This window comes from Amblyraja radiata, chromosome 4 (assembly GCF_010909765.2).
Source record: "Amblyraja radiata isolate CabotCenter1 chromosome 4, sAmbRad1.1.pri, whole genome shotgun sequence".
Lineage (NCBI taxonomy): Eukaryota > Metazoa > Chordata > Chondrichthyes > Rajiformes > Rajidae > Amblyraja > Amblyraja radiata.
In genome coordinates, this window is record NC_045959.1 from 84045350 (window position 1) to 84062504 (window position 17155).

General features: G+C 41.3%; 1 protein-coding gene across 1 annotated transcript; it reads left to right on the plus strand.

The window, feature by feature from the left end:
- Positions 1–11544: 11544 nt before the first annotated feature.
- On the plus strand, positions 11545–16380 carry chrac1 (chromatin accessibility complex subunit 1). The gene is made up of 3 exons (XM_033019879.1): positions 11545–11733; positions 14668–14791; positions 15907–16380. The coding sequence occupies exons 1-3, from the start codon at positions 11566–11568 to the stop codon at positions 16056–16058; spliced, it is 444 nt and encodes a 147-aa protein (XP_032875770.1). The 5' UTR covers positions 11545–11565; the 3' UTR covers positions 16059–16380.
- Positions 16381–17155: the final 775 nt, after the last annotated feature.

Consider the following 17155-nt stretch of genomic DNA (forward strand, 5'->3'; position numbering starts at 1 on the left):
CACCTACCTCGCGGGCCAGAAGGTGTGGCTGTCGACCCGGGACCTTCCCTTGAGGGTGGAGTCCAAGAAGTTGGCACCCAAATTCATCGGTCCCTTTGAGATCCAGAAGGTCATCAACCCAGCGGCTGTGAGGCTCAAGTTGCCTCGTTCCATGCGGGTCCATCCTACGTTCCACGTGTCCAGAGTAAAGCCAGTCCGGGAGAGCTCCCTGGTCCCCGCAGTCCCTCCTCCTCCACCTCCTCGTCTCATCGACGGAGGCCCCGCCTTTACGGTGCACCGCCTCCTGCGCTCCCGCCGTCGCGGGAGGGGTCTCCAATACCTGGTCGATTGGGAGGGTTACGGTCCAGAGGAGAGGTCCTGGGTTCCTGCTCGACACATCCTGGACGCCTCCCTCATCAGGGAGTTTCACCGGCGTCATCCCGACCAGCCGTCCAAGTCCGCCACTACTAGAGGGGTCGCCTCCCCTGAGACTCTGTCCCCTCTTCCGTCTGAGGCGCCCAGTGACGACGAGACGGAGCTTTCCTCTGATGCTATGGAGGAGGATGCGGACATGGATGTCTCGGACGAATATTAGCCCTCCTCCGGTCCCCCTCCTCCCACCCAACTCTGTGTGGGATTGGGTTTATTTTTCTTTATTGTTTTTTGTTTTTGTTTTGGGACGTCAGGAGCCGTCCCTTGAGGGGGGGGTTCTGTCACAGTCTGCCCTCTCCTCATTCTCATCCATTTCACCTCCCAGTACTTTTCCACCGGTCCCTCCTTCTCCTCATCTGCCTGCCTGCCACTCCCCTCTCATCAGCCCAACTCTCCTCACCTGTTGCACTCAGTTGCCTCAGATCACCAATTAACCCGGTATATAGACTCTCCTCACCGTTCACACAGTGCCAGATTGTTCTCAGCATTCATGCAAGACTCTCCAGCGATTTCCCGACTGCCTACACGGATTCGATCCTGCCTGCCCCTCTTCGGAACCCTCGATCAATCCTGAGCCTCTGTGTGAGTACTGGTGTACCCATTCCTGTGTTACTACTCTGTGTTACAGTATCGTAATAAAGTTCATTACCAACTATACCTGCCTGATTCTGTGCTGCTATTGGGTCCAAGCTATACCCGTTACAATATTAAAGAAAGATTAGAATAAGAAAAAGAAATTAGATAGTAAAGGATAGAAAAGCGTGAAATATAGTGTGTGAAGAAAAAGAAGAAAGACGAATGAGTGAAGAAAGTTGAGAAAAAGAAAATAGATAAAAGAGAAGACATAAAAAATTTTAAAATTAAAATTAAAAAAGGGTAAGGAGATCATTGTTTATAATCTTGACCAACCCTCGTCCAGTCCTGAAACAGTTAGTTTTTACAATTGTGTTGCACCATATGATTCCAAAAAGACGACAAATGGAGACCAACTCGTTATGAATTGGTCTGATTTATCCATTAGGAGGAATCGCATTTCCTCAAGATGTGCGGTGTCCAACATACTTGCAATCCACATTTTAAGCGTTGGTATTGATGTATTTTTCCAAAATTTAAGTATTAATTTTTTTGTGATTATTAAACCATAGTTAAAAAATAAATTTTGAGATGTGTTCAATTTATTCCCATCTTCCATTACTCCAAATATAATCATTTCAGTATTAGGTTCCATTCTTATCTTGAATAATTTTGTAAATATTTCAAAAATATCACTCCAAAATCTATAAAGTTTTATGCAGGAAACTAAAGAGTGTGATATAGTTGCGTTTTGGGAGACATTTATCACAAATGGGGGATATATTTGGATAAAATTTGTTCAATCTTGTTTTTGAATAATATAATCTATGTAAAATTTTAATTGAATTAGATTATGTCTTACATTAATCGAACATTTGTGAATATATATCAAATACTTTTCCCATGTAACCTTCGTAATTTTTATCATTAGTTCCCTTTCCCACTCTTCTCTAAGTACCTCTGTCGATGGTAGGTCTATATTTAGAATACTATTATATAAACATGATATTAATTTTTGTGAGTCAGCTTCAATATTCATTGCTTCTTCCAATAATTCAGGAGTTATTTTTTGATATCCTTGTATATATTTTTTCATGAAATCGCAAATCTGAAGATATTTAAAATATTGGTGTTTTCAGTTTAAATTTTAATTGTAATTGTTGGAATGATAGTAGGTTTCCCATTTCGTACATATCCCCGATCCTTCTAATTCCGAGACTTTCCCATTGGTTATATGTTTTATCAATAAGAGATGGTTTAAATAAAGGGTTATTCGCTATTGGCATTAACAATGATAAATTTCTTAATTTTAAAGATAATTTTATTTGTTTCCAAATTCTTATTGTACCATATATAATTGGGTTCTTCTTATATATTGTGTTATTCAGTTTTTTCGGGGAGAAGAGGATCGTTCCTATATTACAAGGATGACAATCCTCTTTCTCCATTTTTATCCATTCTGTCTGTTGGGTAGAACTATCCAGCCAATAAATTATATTCTTAATATGCACTGCCTAGTAATAATACATAAAATTCGGAAGTGAAAGTCCCCCGACCTCTTTTGGTTTACATAAGTGTTTCTTTGTAATTCTATGTGATCTATAGTCCCAAATAAAATTAGTAATATTAGAGTAATTTAAAAAAAAATATTTTGGTATATATACTGGTATAGACTGAAATAGGTATAGTAATTGTGGTAGGAAGATCATTTTTATTGCATTTACTCTACCTAATAATGATAAAGGAAGTGTTTTCCAAAATTTAATCAGCGTATTAAATTTATTTAATAAAGGTATAAAATTAGTGTTGAATAATGCTTTATATTTTCTAGTAATCTGAATACCCAAGTATTTAAATTTATCTGTTGCGATTTTAAAGGGGAACTTCAATAAGTGTGTAGGTTCTTGAGGTTTTAATGTCATGATTTCACTTTTATTCCAGTTTATTCTATATCCAGAAAAAGACCCGAATTCCTCTATTAAATTTAATAAATTTGGTATGCTCGTTTGTGACTTTGTAATATATAAAAGTATATCGTCTGCATATAATGAGATTTTATTCTTTGAGTCCCTAGTATTATAGCCCTGAATATTCGGATGAATTCTTATACTTTCAGCCAGAGGTTCTATCATAAGGGCAAATAGCAGGGTGATAATAGCAGATCCCTGCCTATTACCCCTTGATAGATTGAAATTTTTGAGATAACATGTTGTTAGTTAAAATTCTTGCCATCGGTTTATCGTACAATAATTTTACCCATGTTATAAAATTTGCTCCCATATTAAATGTTTGCAGTACTTTATATAAGTATTGCCACTCTACCTGATCAAATGCTTTCTCTGCATCCAAAGAAATAATTGATATATCTTCTTCCTCTACTTTATGCGAGTACATTATATTAAACAGGCGTCTCAAATTGTTAAATTAGTATCTTTTGGGTATAAACCCTGTTTGATCAGGATTTATCAATTTACTAATATATTTACTTAATCTTCTTGCTAAAGTCTTTGCTAAGATTTTCTGGTCTGTATTTAAAAGTGATATAGCTCTGTATGAGCCCGGATCTTCTAAATCTTTATCTTTTTTTGGAATAAGCGTAATAGTTGATTCTGTTAGTGTTTCAGGTAGTTTGTTTTCTTTAAAAGCGTGGGAGTATAAATTAAATAAATAAGGGGTCGTTATCTCATGGAATTTTTTATAAAATTCATTACTAAAACCATCTGGTCCCGGTGTCTTACCATTTTTCAACGATTTTATTGTTTCACCTATTTCTTTGATTGTAATTTGAGCTCCAAGTTCCTCTTGTTCCAAAAGGTCCAGTTTTGGAAGATTACAGTTATCTGAAATTTTTTTAATTTTACTATTCTATTTTAATTTTAGATGTGTATAAATTTTGGTAAAATTGAGCAAATCTATTATTAATATCTTTAGGTACCTGTAGTATTAGTAATTCACCTTTCTCTGATTTAATTTTAGTTATAGTATTTTCCTTTTCTTGTTTTTTCAATTGGCGAGCTAAAAGCTTATGTGGTTTGTCACCAAACTCAAAATGTTCCTGTTTTGTAATTTGGAATAGTCTTATTACTCTTGCCGATAAAATTCGATTAAGTTTAAGTTTGAGTAATATTATCTTATTGTGTTTATCTGTCGTGGAATCTTTAGCATTATCTAACTCTAACTGTCTGATTTCTTGTTCTAACAACATTTGTTCTCTTATTCTTTTTATTTTGAAAACTTTGATATGAAATTATAATTCCTCTAATAAATGTCTTAAAAGTTTCCCATAATAAAGAAGGCGAGGTACCTGGTGTATCATTTGTATCAAAAAAAAGTTTCATTTGTTGTTTTAAATATTGATAGCCTTGTAAGTCATTTAAAATATGTGTATTAAACCTCCAAAAAGATTTTTTACCCGGCATTCCCTCAAATTTTACTGAAAATGTCAACGGAGAGTGATCTGAGATACTACTAATGTGGTATGTTGGATTGATTGTATATGGCATTAATTTCATATCTACTAAAAAATAATCAATTCTTGAATAAGTTTTATGTACTGAAGAGTAAAACGAGTATTTCCTTCCAACTGGATTAGCAGATCTCCATACATCTATTATATTAGTATTTATTATATATGTATTTAGAAGTTCACTAGTCTTAGATTTTAAATTACTCCTCCTTTGTTTTGCTGATTTATCTAGATATGAATCTAAAACACAGTTGAAGTCCTCCTATTATCACATTTTGGTAATTAAACTCTGATATTATATCTATAATTTTATCAAAAAATTGGGGGTTGTCAAAATTCAGAGCGTAAATATTTATCATAGTTAGTGGGGTTGCATAAATTTCTCCCGAAACTATAATATACCTTCCCTCTTTATCTGATATAGTATTCTTTAATTTAAAAGGTATACCTTTTCGAATAAGAATAGCCGTACCTCTAGATTTAGAAGTAAATGAGTAGTATGTTTGGCCTATCCACTTCGCCTTTAATCTCATTTGTGTTTGTTGTTTCATGTGCGTTTCCTGCAAAAACATTATGTCGCTTTTCAAAGATTTTAGATGGGCAAAAATGTTTCCCCTCTTAATTGGTTGGTTGGCACCCCTTATATTCCAACTCCAGAATGTAATTCCTCCATTCTTTATTTGTCTATCGTCTTGCATTGTAAATCAAAATAGCATTCCTGAATCATATGGTGCAACCAAATACCTCAGAATTCTGGGAGTTGGGTGATTATCCCAAGTTATTAGATTTATATTGCATCTCCTTCTTGTAAAGTGCCTTAAAAAAAGAAAGAAAAAATGTGATATACAATTAATTACAAAAAAAATAAACAAATAAAGATCTTGATTGTGCTTAAAAAAAAAAGTGCTATTAAGGTATCTAAGAAAAGATGCCTTAAAGACGAATAGCCATCAATGATGGCAAAAAATTTATAGTCCTCCGTGATGTTGTTATACATTGAGCTCCTCCCCCTTGGTAGAGCCTCATAAAAAGTTACATACCGTATAATATTTTGTCTTTTCTTATATGAATTTATCAAACCAGCACCAATGAAAGTCGAAAGAAATCAGGAAAAGACATAAGAAGTAAAAAACCAAATATAAAACACAACATATACACGATTATATAAGTATACTAGACCAAGTGCAGACTCGTTGGGTCTGTTCCCCAACATGCGGTTGTGGGGGGGAGGCGGCATGCAGCGTCACATGCTAACTACCGCCCCCCCCCCCCCGAGGAGAGGGAGGGGGGGGGGGGAGAGAGAGAGAGTGCCTTTTTACTTCAACCCAAACCCAAACAACCATTTGCAGGCAGTGCTTTTTTACCCCTAACCATATTTTCATTTTCAAACCAAATTAAGGGTACTCGCAGTGCAGTAGACATTTGTCAGTGTCATTCAGAGCTCTGATTGAGGCACACCACTTGCAGAGACTGATTGAGGCACACCACTTGCAGAGACTGATTGAGGCACACCACTTCCTGGTTTTATAGTCCCTCCCCCTCCCTCCAGCAGGGGCAGCAGAGAGAATGGGGAATTTTGTAAAAACATTAATATCTCTGTCAATTTTCATCGACGGGAAAAATCCTCGGCACACATGCGGTGGAGGGGGGCTCTGAGCGAGGTGGCCAAAAATGACGGCCGTAGGTGGCGGCGTACTCTCGGAAATCAGCAGCACAGAAAGCCAAAACCGGTCAAGAACAGACTTTTAGTAATATAGATATGTCTTTCCAATTTATCTAATCTTAATCTAATCTAAACTTTACCATGCAGTATATATCCACCCAGGATTCTTACATAATATCCCATTCTTTAACTACCATACAAGCAGGTACCAACACCATACAAGCTGGAAGTTTGGGGAAAAAAATTGCGACCATCCGTGCCTGCGCAGTTGGGGGAAGCCGGTGACGCAGTAGTGACGCAAAATGACCCTGTCCCTCCGCGCATGCGCAGTGGGCCCGGGCGGGTTCAGATCTTCATTTGCACTCCACACAATCACCTCGATGCCTCGTGTCTACCAAAGATCCCAGGTGTCTACTCCAGGTAAGTAGTGGAATATTGCGTTGCGGGAGTGCCCGTTTCTCCAGGCTGGGGCGGGGGGGGGGGGGTGGGGCTGCGGCGCGGTGCCGGAGCCTCACTGCGTGGGAGGGGGAGAGAGGGGGAGCGAGGGAGGGGGTGGGAGGGAGGGGGAGAGAGAGAGGGGAAGGGGGGGCGGAGAGAGATGGAGGGAGAGGGAAGGAGGAGGGGGGAAAGGGAAAGGGGGATTATCTTTAGTGAGATTACAAAATTAAGGTAGGTTTTAGAACAATTATATTTTCTCCTCCATATGAATAATAACAAACAATTGGAACTGCTTTCTTTTCCTTGATAGCAATACAGAAAAATATGTATTCCATAGTTTGCAACTTTCATTTTGCATCATATTATTATGTGCACACACTAACACAGTCAAACAGTAACAGCCAATCAAATCAACACACAAAACATTTTCTGTAAAAAGGTTTTATTTACACAGTATTTTATTTGCAGTGTTTGCATGCTCCTTTATAACATTTTACTTAACATTTTACAGTACAACTTGATTATTAAAACAAGGACAGCTTCAATTCTTGATTTAAAAAAATGTATACAACAATGACCCTCAATCATTCCAACCACTCATTACTCTTGACTCAACCAAAATTATTTCTGAAATATTGGTCATAGATTTGGTGCAAAAATGCTCCAAAATAAGGCTCAGAATGCACCATAGAAAATAGGTGCAGGAGTAGGCCATTCGACTCTTCGAGCCTGCACCGCCATTCAATATAATCATGGCTGATCATCCAACTCAGTAACCTGTACCTGCCTTCTCTCCATACCCCCTGATCCCTTTAGCCACAAGGCCACATCTAACTCCCTCTTAAATATAGCCAATGAACTGGCCTCAACTACCTTCTGTGGCAGAGAATTCCACAGATTCACCACTGTGTAAAAAATGGTTTTCTCATCTCGGTCCTAAAAGACTTCCCTCTTATCCTTAAACTGTGACCCCTAGTTCTGAACTTCCCCAACATCGGGAAAAATCTTCCTACATCTAGCCTGTCCAACCCTTTAAGAATGTTGTAAGTTTCTATAAGATCCCCCTCTCACTGCGTGGGAGGGTGAATTCCAGCGTGTACAAGCCGAGTCTATCCAGTCTTTCTTCATATGAAAGTCCTGCCATCCCAGGAATCAGTCTGGTGAACCTTCTCTGTATGGCAAGAATGTCTTTCCTCAGATTAGGAGACCAAAACTGTATGCAATACTCCAGGTGTGGTCTCACCAAGACCCTGTACAACTGCAGTAGAACCTTTCTGCTCTTATACTCAAATCCTTTTGCTATGAATGCTAACATACCATTTGCTTTCTTCACTGCCTGCTGCACCTGCATTCCTACTTTCAATGACTGGTGTACCATGACACCCAGGCCTCGTTGCATCTCCCCTTTTCCTAATCGGCCACCATTCAGATAATAGTCTACTTTCCTGTTTTTGCCACAAAAGTGGATAACCTCACATTTATCCACATTATGCTGCATCTGCCATGCATTTGCCCACTCAACCAGCCTATCCAAGTCACATTGCAGCCTCCTAGCATCCTCCACACAGCTAACACTGCCCCCAGCTTCGTGTCATCCGCAAACATGGAGATGTTGCATTCAATTCCCTCGTTCAAATCATTAATATATATCGTAAATAGCTGGGGTCCCAGCACTGAGCCTTGCCGTACCCCACTAGTCACTGCCTGCCATTGTGAAAAGGACCCGTTTACTCCTACTCTTTGCTTCCTGCCAGCCAGTTCTCTATCCACATCAATACTGAACCCCCAATACCGTGTGCTTTAAGTTTGTATACTAATCTCTTATGTGGGACCTTGTCGAAAGCCTTCTGAAAGTCCAGATATATCACATCCACTGGTTCTCCCTTATCCACTCTACTAGTTACATCCTCGAAAAATTCTATAAGATTCGTCAGACATGATTTACCTTTCATAAATCCATGCTGACTTTGTCCAATGATTTCACCACTTTCCAAATGTGCTGCTATCCCATCTTTAATAACTGATTCTAGCAGTTTCCCCACTACCGACGTTAGACTAACTGGTCTGTAATTCCCTGTTTTCTCTCTCCCTCCCTTTTTAAAAAGTGGGGTTACATTAGCTACCCTCCAATCCTCAGGAACGACTCCAGAATCTAAAGAGTTTTGAAAAATTATCACTAATGCATCCACTATTTCTGGGGCTACTCCTTAAGTACTCTGGGATGCAGCCTATCTGGCCCTGGGGATTTATCGGCCTTTAATCCATTCAATTTACCTAACACCACTTCCCGGCTAACCTGGATTTCACTCAGTTCCTCCATCTCATTTGACCCGCGGTCCCCTGCTATTTCCGGCAGATTATTTATGTCTTCCTTAGTGAAGACAGAACCAAAGTAGTTATTCAATTGGTCTGCCATGTCCTTGTTCCCCATGATCAATTCACCTGTTTCTGACTGCAAGGGACCTACATTTGTTTTAACTAATCTTTTTCTCTTCACATATCTATAAAATATTCCCTGTCAGTTTTCTTTCATAATCTATTTTCCATTTCCTAATAAAGCCTTTTGTCCTCCTCTGCTGGACTCTGAATTTCTCCCAGTCCTCTGGTTGGCTGCTTTTTCTGGCTAATTTGTACGCTTCATCTTTTGTTTTGATACTATCCCTGATTTCCCTTGTTATCCACGGATGCACTACCTTCCCTGATTTTTTTTTTTTGCCAAACTGGGATGAACAATTGTTGTAGTTCATCCATGCCGTCTTTAAATGCCTTCCATTGCATATCCACCGTCAACCCATTAAGAATCAATTGCCAGTCTATCTTGGCCAATTCACGTCTCATACCCTCAAAGTTACCTTTCTTTAAGTTCAGGACCCTTGTTTCTGAATTAACAATGTCACTCTCCATCCTAATGAAGAACTCAACCATATTATGGTCACTCTTACCCAAGGGGCCACGCACAACAAGACTGCTAACTAACCCTAGGTACACAAAATTGCTGGGGAAACTCAGCGGGTGCGGCAGCATCTATGGAGCGAAGGAAATAGGCGATGTTTCGGGCCGAAACCCTTCTTCAGACTGATGGGGGGTGGGGAAAGAAAGAAGGAAAAAGGGGAGGAGGAGGAGGAGCCCGAGGGCGGGCGGATGCTGCCTCCTGCTAACTCCTGCTAACTAACCTCCTGCTAACTAACCTCCTGCTAACTAACCTCCTGCTAACTAACCCTTCCTCATTACTCCATACCCAATCTAGAATAGCCTGCTCTCTCGTTGGTTCCTCTACCAGAGAGCATCTAACACCCCAGAGCTTCCAGGGCTCTTAAGCAGACCCTGGACCCTGGCCGCAAGGGTATTTGAGCTTCGCGCTTGTGATATGCGCTGCATGCACTTATTTCACATACATTTTTTGTAATACTGCCATGCCACCCCCCTTTTTGAAAAGCTTCGTATGGTGTATAATATTTTTGACACTGTCATAGGCCTTTCTAACATATGCTGTCACAACGCACTCTAGTCTCTAAACAACACTTCAGTAATTTTCCTTGCCCTCAATTTCAGAATAATAGTGTCTTAAGCCGATAACTCGACACTAGCACTGGCAATAAATAAAAAGCGCAGCTTTCCAGCCCTATCTCATTGGCCACACTCGGCTGCACATCGGTGTCAATCTGGTGGACTCTTCCATCTTCCTCTCGTCGTGGGGTGGGGGATTGGGAGGGGCCTCACAAGTGCAATAGCCTAGGGCCTCTCTTCATCTAAATCCGGCCCTGACCTTAAGAACAGGTATTATCCTGTGCTGTACAGTTATATATGTCCGAATGACTTGCAGATGCTGGTTTACACCGAAAATAGACACAAAATGCTGGAGTAACTCAGCTGGTCAGGCAGCATCTTTGGAGAGAAGGAATGGGTGACGTTTTGAAGACTGAAGAAGGGTCTCGACCTGAAACATCACCTATTCCATCTCTCCAAAGTTGCTGCCTGATCCGCTCAGTTAGTCCAGCGTTTTGTGTCTATCTTCCAGCAGTTTAAAAAAAAATAAAAGCGGAAATCCAAAAACATAGGGAAGAGAGGATTTTTTAAAAACAATTTGCTAGCAGTGTTGAATAAGTTCTTAGCAACAATGTGCTGGATGCAAACTCCCTGCTTCCTCAACACTGACCGTCTCCCTCGGTACCGCAGCGCCCCTACTGTCCGTCCCCGGGCCCGCAGCGCCCCTTCTGTCCGTTCACGGTACCGCAGCACCCCTACTGTCCGTCCCCGGTAACTGCAGCGCCATCACTGTCCGTCCCCGGACCCGCAGCGCCACCACTGTCCGTCCCCGGTAACCGCAGCGCTCCTACTGTCCGCCCCCCGGCCCGCAGCGCCCCTACTGTCCGTCCCCGGGCCCGCAGCGCCCCGCCCCTTCTGTCCGTTCACGGTACCGCAGCGCCATCACTGTCCGTCCCCGGACCCGCAGCGCCACCACTGTCCGTCCGGGTAACTGCAGCGCCATCACTATCCGTCCCCGGTAACTGCAGCGCCATCACTGTCCGTCCCCGGTAACTGCAGCGCCCCTTCCTGTCCGTTCCCGTTACCAGACCCAAACCCAAAGCATATAATAACTGAGAACTTCTTGGAGAATCTATTACAATCAAAAAGTGCGCTTATTGTTAACTTACTATAAAATAGTCTGTTTCGTCTTGTTAATCATGAACTGGTTATCAGGCTGAGTTTAAAGTTATGAATAGATTCCGCCCCCCTCCCATCTCCAGCAGTGGTACAATCCACCCGACGGGACGATACCAACTCACTCACGCTAATGGCGAAGGCGAAGTATTTATGAACAGTTAATGGTTGATGAACAGTGCTGCTTTGTTCGGGGGTTTTCTTCGGGAGAGTAGGTGCAGTGCAGATGCGGGATATTTTGTAGTCTCGTGTTTGTGTTTGATTGGGGGTGGGGTGGGATGTTGTTGAGTAGTGACGAGCTCTCCCCCCCCCCCCCCCCCGTGGCGGTGGTGGGCGGGCCCGAGCCGGCAAGATGGCGGCGGGAGTGCGGCGTCGCGAGGGTCTGCGGTTCCCCGCGCGCCGCAGCCCCCCTCCTGCACCCCTCGCGCTGCCGCTCTCCCGCGTCAAACTCATCATGAAGAGCTGCCCCGACGTGTCGAGCATCAACCAGGACGCGCTCGTCCTCACCGCCAAAGCCACGGTGAGGGAGGAGGGGGTCGGGTCCGCGGCGGCTCCGGGCCTGTGGTGGGGCCTGGGGTCCACAGAGGGCGGCGGTCCCCGGGCCTGTGGTGGGGCCCCGGGGCTGTGGTGGAGCCTCGGGTTAACAGGGGGCCCGGGGCTGTGGTGGGGCCTCGGGTTAACGGGGCCAGATCCCCGGGCCTGTGGTGGGGCCTCGGGTTAACAGGGGCCCCGGGGCTGTGGTGGGGCCTCGGGTTAACGGGGTCTGATCCCCGGGCCTGTGGTGGGGCCTCGGGTTAACAGTTGATTATCATCTTCCTACCGAATAGTGAAAGGCCTGGATAGAGTGGATGTGAAGCAGGGGATGTTTTCACTAGTGGGAAGAGTCGAGGACCAGAGGAAAGAGGAGGTCGGGTCCGCAGCATCTCCGGCCTCTGACCTGTAGATCCCGGGCTTGCGGTGGATCCTCCGGCTCTCTTCTCCACGGGACCATATTGGCTGTACATACTCCTACCGAGTAATGAAAGGCCTAGATCGAGTGGATGTGCAGAGATGTTTCCACTAGGACATATCTTTAGTCTGTAGGAAGGAAATGCGGATGCTGGTTTGCACTGAAGAGACACAGAAATGCTGGAGTAACTCAGCGGGAACAGACCATCTCTGGAGAGAAGGAATGGTAGCAATGTTACAAAATTTTGAGATTTTAAAAATCAAGTCTGCGATTTATCCCATCAGATAAAGCATAAAAATAAGTTTAATTTGACACCTAATTCACTTTCATATCTCAAGTATTAAAAAAGTTATGGCCATTTTCATACTGGGAAATGAGCATCTTGTTCCCTATTGATTTTCTATGGACATAACAAAAAAGCTGTGATCGTGAACAGTCAAAAGCCCATAACTTTCTTAAAAATTAAGAGAACTGAATGAAATTTTCAGTTATCATAGATTGAAGCATTCTGAAACAAATATAAAATAATCTTACTTGGATAACCTGAAATTAAAGCATATAATTAGTTAGTTACCTAATTGTAGCTAATTTCAGACTTCAATTACTAGATCTAAACATCTATCCATTTCTTAATAAATGATTAATATTTTTAAATAGCCTAAATGTCCAAATAATATTCACAAATAATTCACAATAAAACATGATTTTTAAATCTCATTTACATTAATTTATAGACCAAATGGAAGGAATTTAGTGTTCAATTGCTGTAAATTAAAGTCCATTTTAAATCACCTTTCCTGTGGAACGCGCTGGTTTAGAACGTTCACATTGCGGTAGTTTTGTGCCCCAAATGCCCAGAAAAATACTGCGGGATATAATGGGGCCAAATTGAGCTACTCGCAATATTAAACTTTGTATAAAGGGATCTTTAGAAGCCCTTTTTAATGTAAAAATATACAGCCTACCTTCAGATATTTGCTTTATGAGACCCTGCGGGTACGGGTGTTTGCGGGTTCAGAGATTGATTTTTAAACTACTATAACTATTTTACGAGGCCTTTAAAACTAATAATAGCTTTTGCGACGGGGTCTTTCAGCGATTTTTCGTTAATAATTAACTAGGCTGAACATCTTCGATTTGAACAGCCTAGAGAAAATCGCGTTTTAAACCCGCCCCCTCTAAACGGCGCCAAAATCGCGCACAACCTCAGCGGCAGATATTCAACGACGCTTCAGGTAGGCTTTGCAACATACCTAGGAATGGGTGACGTTTCGAGTCGAAATCCTTCCTCGGACTAATAGTCGGGGAGAGGGAACCAAGAAATATGAAAAAATACATAGAACAAATTAAAGGTAGACAAAAATGCTGGAGAAACTCAGCAGGTGAGATGGCATCTATGGAGAGGAGGAATAGGCAACGTTTTGGGTCAAATCCTTCTTCAAAAACACGCCGAAATTGTCAATTTTTGCGCTGTAAATAATTATAGAAAACGGGATAAGCGTGAGAGACATTTAGCCTACTTCAGAATTCCAAAAGTGAGGAGAAATGACGGCAGATAGAAGCGAGAGCTGAAGGGACAACAACAGCCAAAGTGCTTGGCGAACATTGGCCGTTTGCTCACTGCATTTCATCAACAGTAAGGTATTATTTGTGTTTTTTCTTGATTCCTTTGGCATCTAAAAAGTTTCAGGTGATAAATCTGGCTGTAAAATGTTAAAATCGCACATGATTCTCAAGTGGGTTTTTACATACAAAAAGAAAACGCCTCTGAAACAAAATTTAGCCAGATTTATCACTTCTGAGACTTTTTAGATACCAAAGGAATCAAGATAAAACACAAATAATGCCTGACCGTTGATGAAAAGCAGTGAGCAAACGCGATATTTCCCAATATTTTCAATTTTGATATCTGCACGGCCAATGTTTGCCAAGCACTTTAGCTGTTGTTGTCCCTTCAGCTCTCGCTTCTCTTTACATTCATTTCGCTTCACTTTTGGAATTCTGAAGTTGGGTACATGTCTCTCACGCTTACCCCAATTTCCACATTTTTTTACAGCGCAAAAATTCAACATTTTGGCGGTTTTTAACAGGTACGCGTTTCGTGTATATTACTTTTGATGAAATGCAGCGAGCAAACGTGATAATTCCCGATATTTTCAATCTTTAAATCTCCACGGCAAATGTCCGCTAAGCACTTCAGCTGTTTTTGCACCTTCAGCTCCCTCTTGAATTTACCTTAGTTTCTATCTTTCTTTTGGACTGTAAATTTAGGTAGCTGTGCCTCACGGTCACCCCGACTGGCACAGTAAATTGCAGCTCAAAAACTGGCCGTTTTTTTGTTTTTAACGGGTGTGAAAGTGCGAGTTTTCCCATTCACTAACATGTACCGGAAGTGACGTATGTACTCCAGTTAAATTTTGCGGTCACGTTGGTGCGGATCTACGCTCCAGTGACCTTTCGTGAAATCACCCTATAGCATCCTTAATTTTTTTTATTGCATTTCAGGAATTATTTGTGCAACATCTTGCCACATATGCATACAAGAGCAACAGTTCTGAAAAAAAGGAGCTCACCTACAATGACCTAGCTGACTGTGTGGAGAACTGTGAAACATTCCAGTTTCTAGCTGGTCTGTATATTTCTATAACAATTAAATATGAGAGAAAAAATCCATTTAGTGGGAAACATGGTTAAAGGGCAAGTTTCAGCATGGAAAAACGTTGACATCCCTTGCCTGGACTTCCAAAAAAAAATTGACAAACTTCTGCTCAGAAGCTTAAGATAGAAGGGAAACAGTTGAAAAGTTGTGTGGATTAGAATTTATCAGAACGACCAGAAAACAATAGAGACCTATTCAGAAGGAGTTTTGCTATGATGGTGGATCGATGAATGGTGTCCTGGGGATTGTTGTTAAGAAGCTTGCTCCTATTTTACATTAATGTCTTGAATTCAGTCATGATGTTGTATGTCAAAGAAACAGTCTTCTGGTGCACATTGTCTATAACAATCATCATGCTTATCTGTATCTAATCCCACTTGCCCGCAATAATTCCATAGTCCTCTATGCCCTGCTCATTCAAGCATGTTTCTAGATGCCTCTTGAGTATTGTTACAAAGCACTATTGTTCTAGCAGCTTATTCCAGATACCAACTACTCTATGTAAAAAAAATTAACCTCTCAGATCTCTTAATCATCATTCTTTTCATCATAAACCACTTAGATACCCCTACTATGGGAAACAATATGAGGTCTCAACCGTATCATAATTTGAAATACTTCTGTCATACCAACTCTCGGCCACCTTTGCACCATGTAAAGCAGCCAATCTCTCCTGATAACCCAAACCCTCCAATCCACCAACATCCTTGTGAATCTTTTCTATATGCTCTCTAGAGTATTGCATTCTTCACACAGTGGCAACCAATACTCACAAGTGTGGCCCAACTGAAGTTTTCTATAACTGCAACATGACATCCCAACTCTTATACTCAGTGCCTTGGCCAACAAAGGTATGCAATATGCCGTCTCTCGCAGCTGGTTACCAGGATGCAGTAGATGTTGATAAAACTGCATGCATTGCCTTTCCTGTAATTGATGAGAAGATTGATATTTCAAAAAACATTGAGTCAAGCGTAGTGTTACATATGGTCAGGTTTCATAAAGATCCACCACTAAAAGTGAATTAAGATTTAATCTGGTGATAATAAAATGCATTTGATATATTTCAAATGTCATTGTTACAGATATTTTACCAAAAAAGATCTTGGCAAGTGAATATCTGAAGATGCTCGAGGAAGAGAAAGATGGAGTTGGTGGTGCTGAAGCAGATGGTGAAAATGATGAGGATGATGATGAGGAGGAAGAGGATGAAGATGAAGAAGAAAACGAGTCCTAAGGAATACCATTTGACCATACCAACTTGTTCAAGATTGTATAGAGCAAGAAGAATTTAAAAATAATACAATGCTGTTGAGCATTGAGCAAATTTGCCACAAGTTTACATGTGCATAATTTCTAAATTCCATAAAATTAGCCACTATGAAGAGGAGATGGGAAGTCTGTGGTTAGTGTTCAGTTTCTTCCGTTCATTGAAGGGAAGATGTCTTTTTCTGAAGATTTTTTCTTGTTTGATATTAATGACAATGGCAAACAATATAAAATGTATATATGTGATATATACTTTTGTATATTTGAAAAATAAATGTTACCCTCCAGAATTTGGTTAATTACTGTGAAAGTGGATGAAATATAGGCTGATCCAGAAGATTAGGATGCAGCTGGATCTATGGTAATTTAGTAGATTGTGTTCAGAATTGGTGCACCCATGGAGGGCAGCGGTGGGTGTTGTACCAACTGGAGGTCTGTGCCCAGTGGTGTTCCACAAGGATCTATTGGACATAGATAGATAGACACAAACTGCTGGAGTAAATCAGCTGGTCCGGCAGCATCTCTGGATAAAAAGGATGGGTGACATTTCGGGTTGGAACCCAGCATGACCTGCTGAGTTACTCCAGCACTTTGTGTCCATCTTTGGTATAAACCAGCAACTTCTTTTCTTTGTTTCCATGTAAGTGTAGATGGTTTGGTTATAAATATTTGCAGATAACAATTTGGAGGAGTTACATACAATGAGAAAGGCCATCAGAGGTTATAGCAAGATATTGATCAATTACTGATTATAGATCTGATACTGAAAGATGGCAGATGGAGATTAATCCAAGCAAGTGTGAGGTATTGCTCACTGGGAGGCTGAATCTCGGGGGAAAGTATACGGTTAATGGTAAGACACCAAATATAATTGATGCACAGAGAAATCTTGGGGTCCAAAGACATAGATCCCTGAAAGTGGCAACAAAAGTAAATAGAGTAATAAATAAGGCACATGCTAAGCTTGCCTTCATTGTTAGGGGCAAAGATAGAGCACAAAAAGCTGGAGAAACACAGCAGGACAGGCAGCATCTCTGGAGAGAAGGAATGGGTAACATTTTGGGT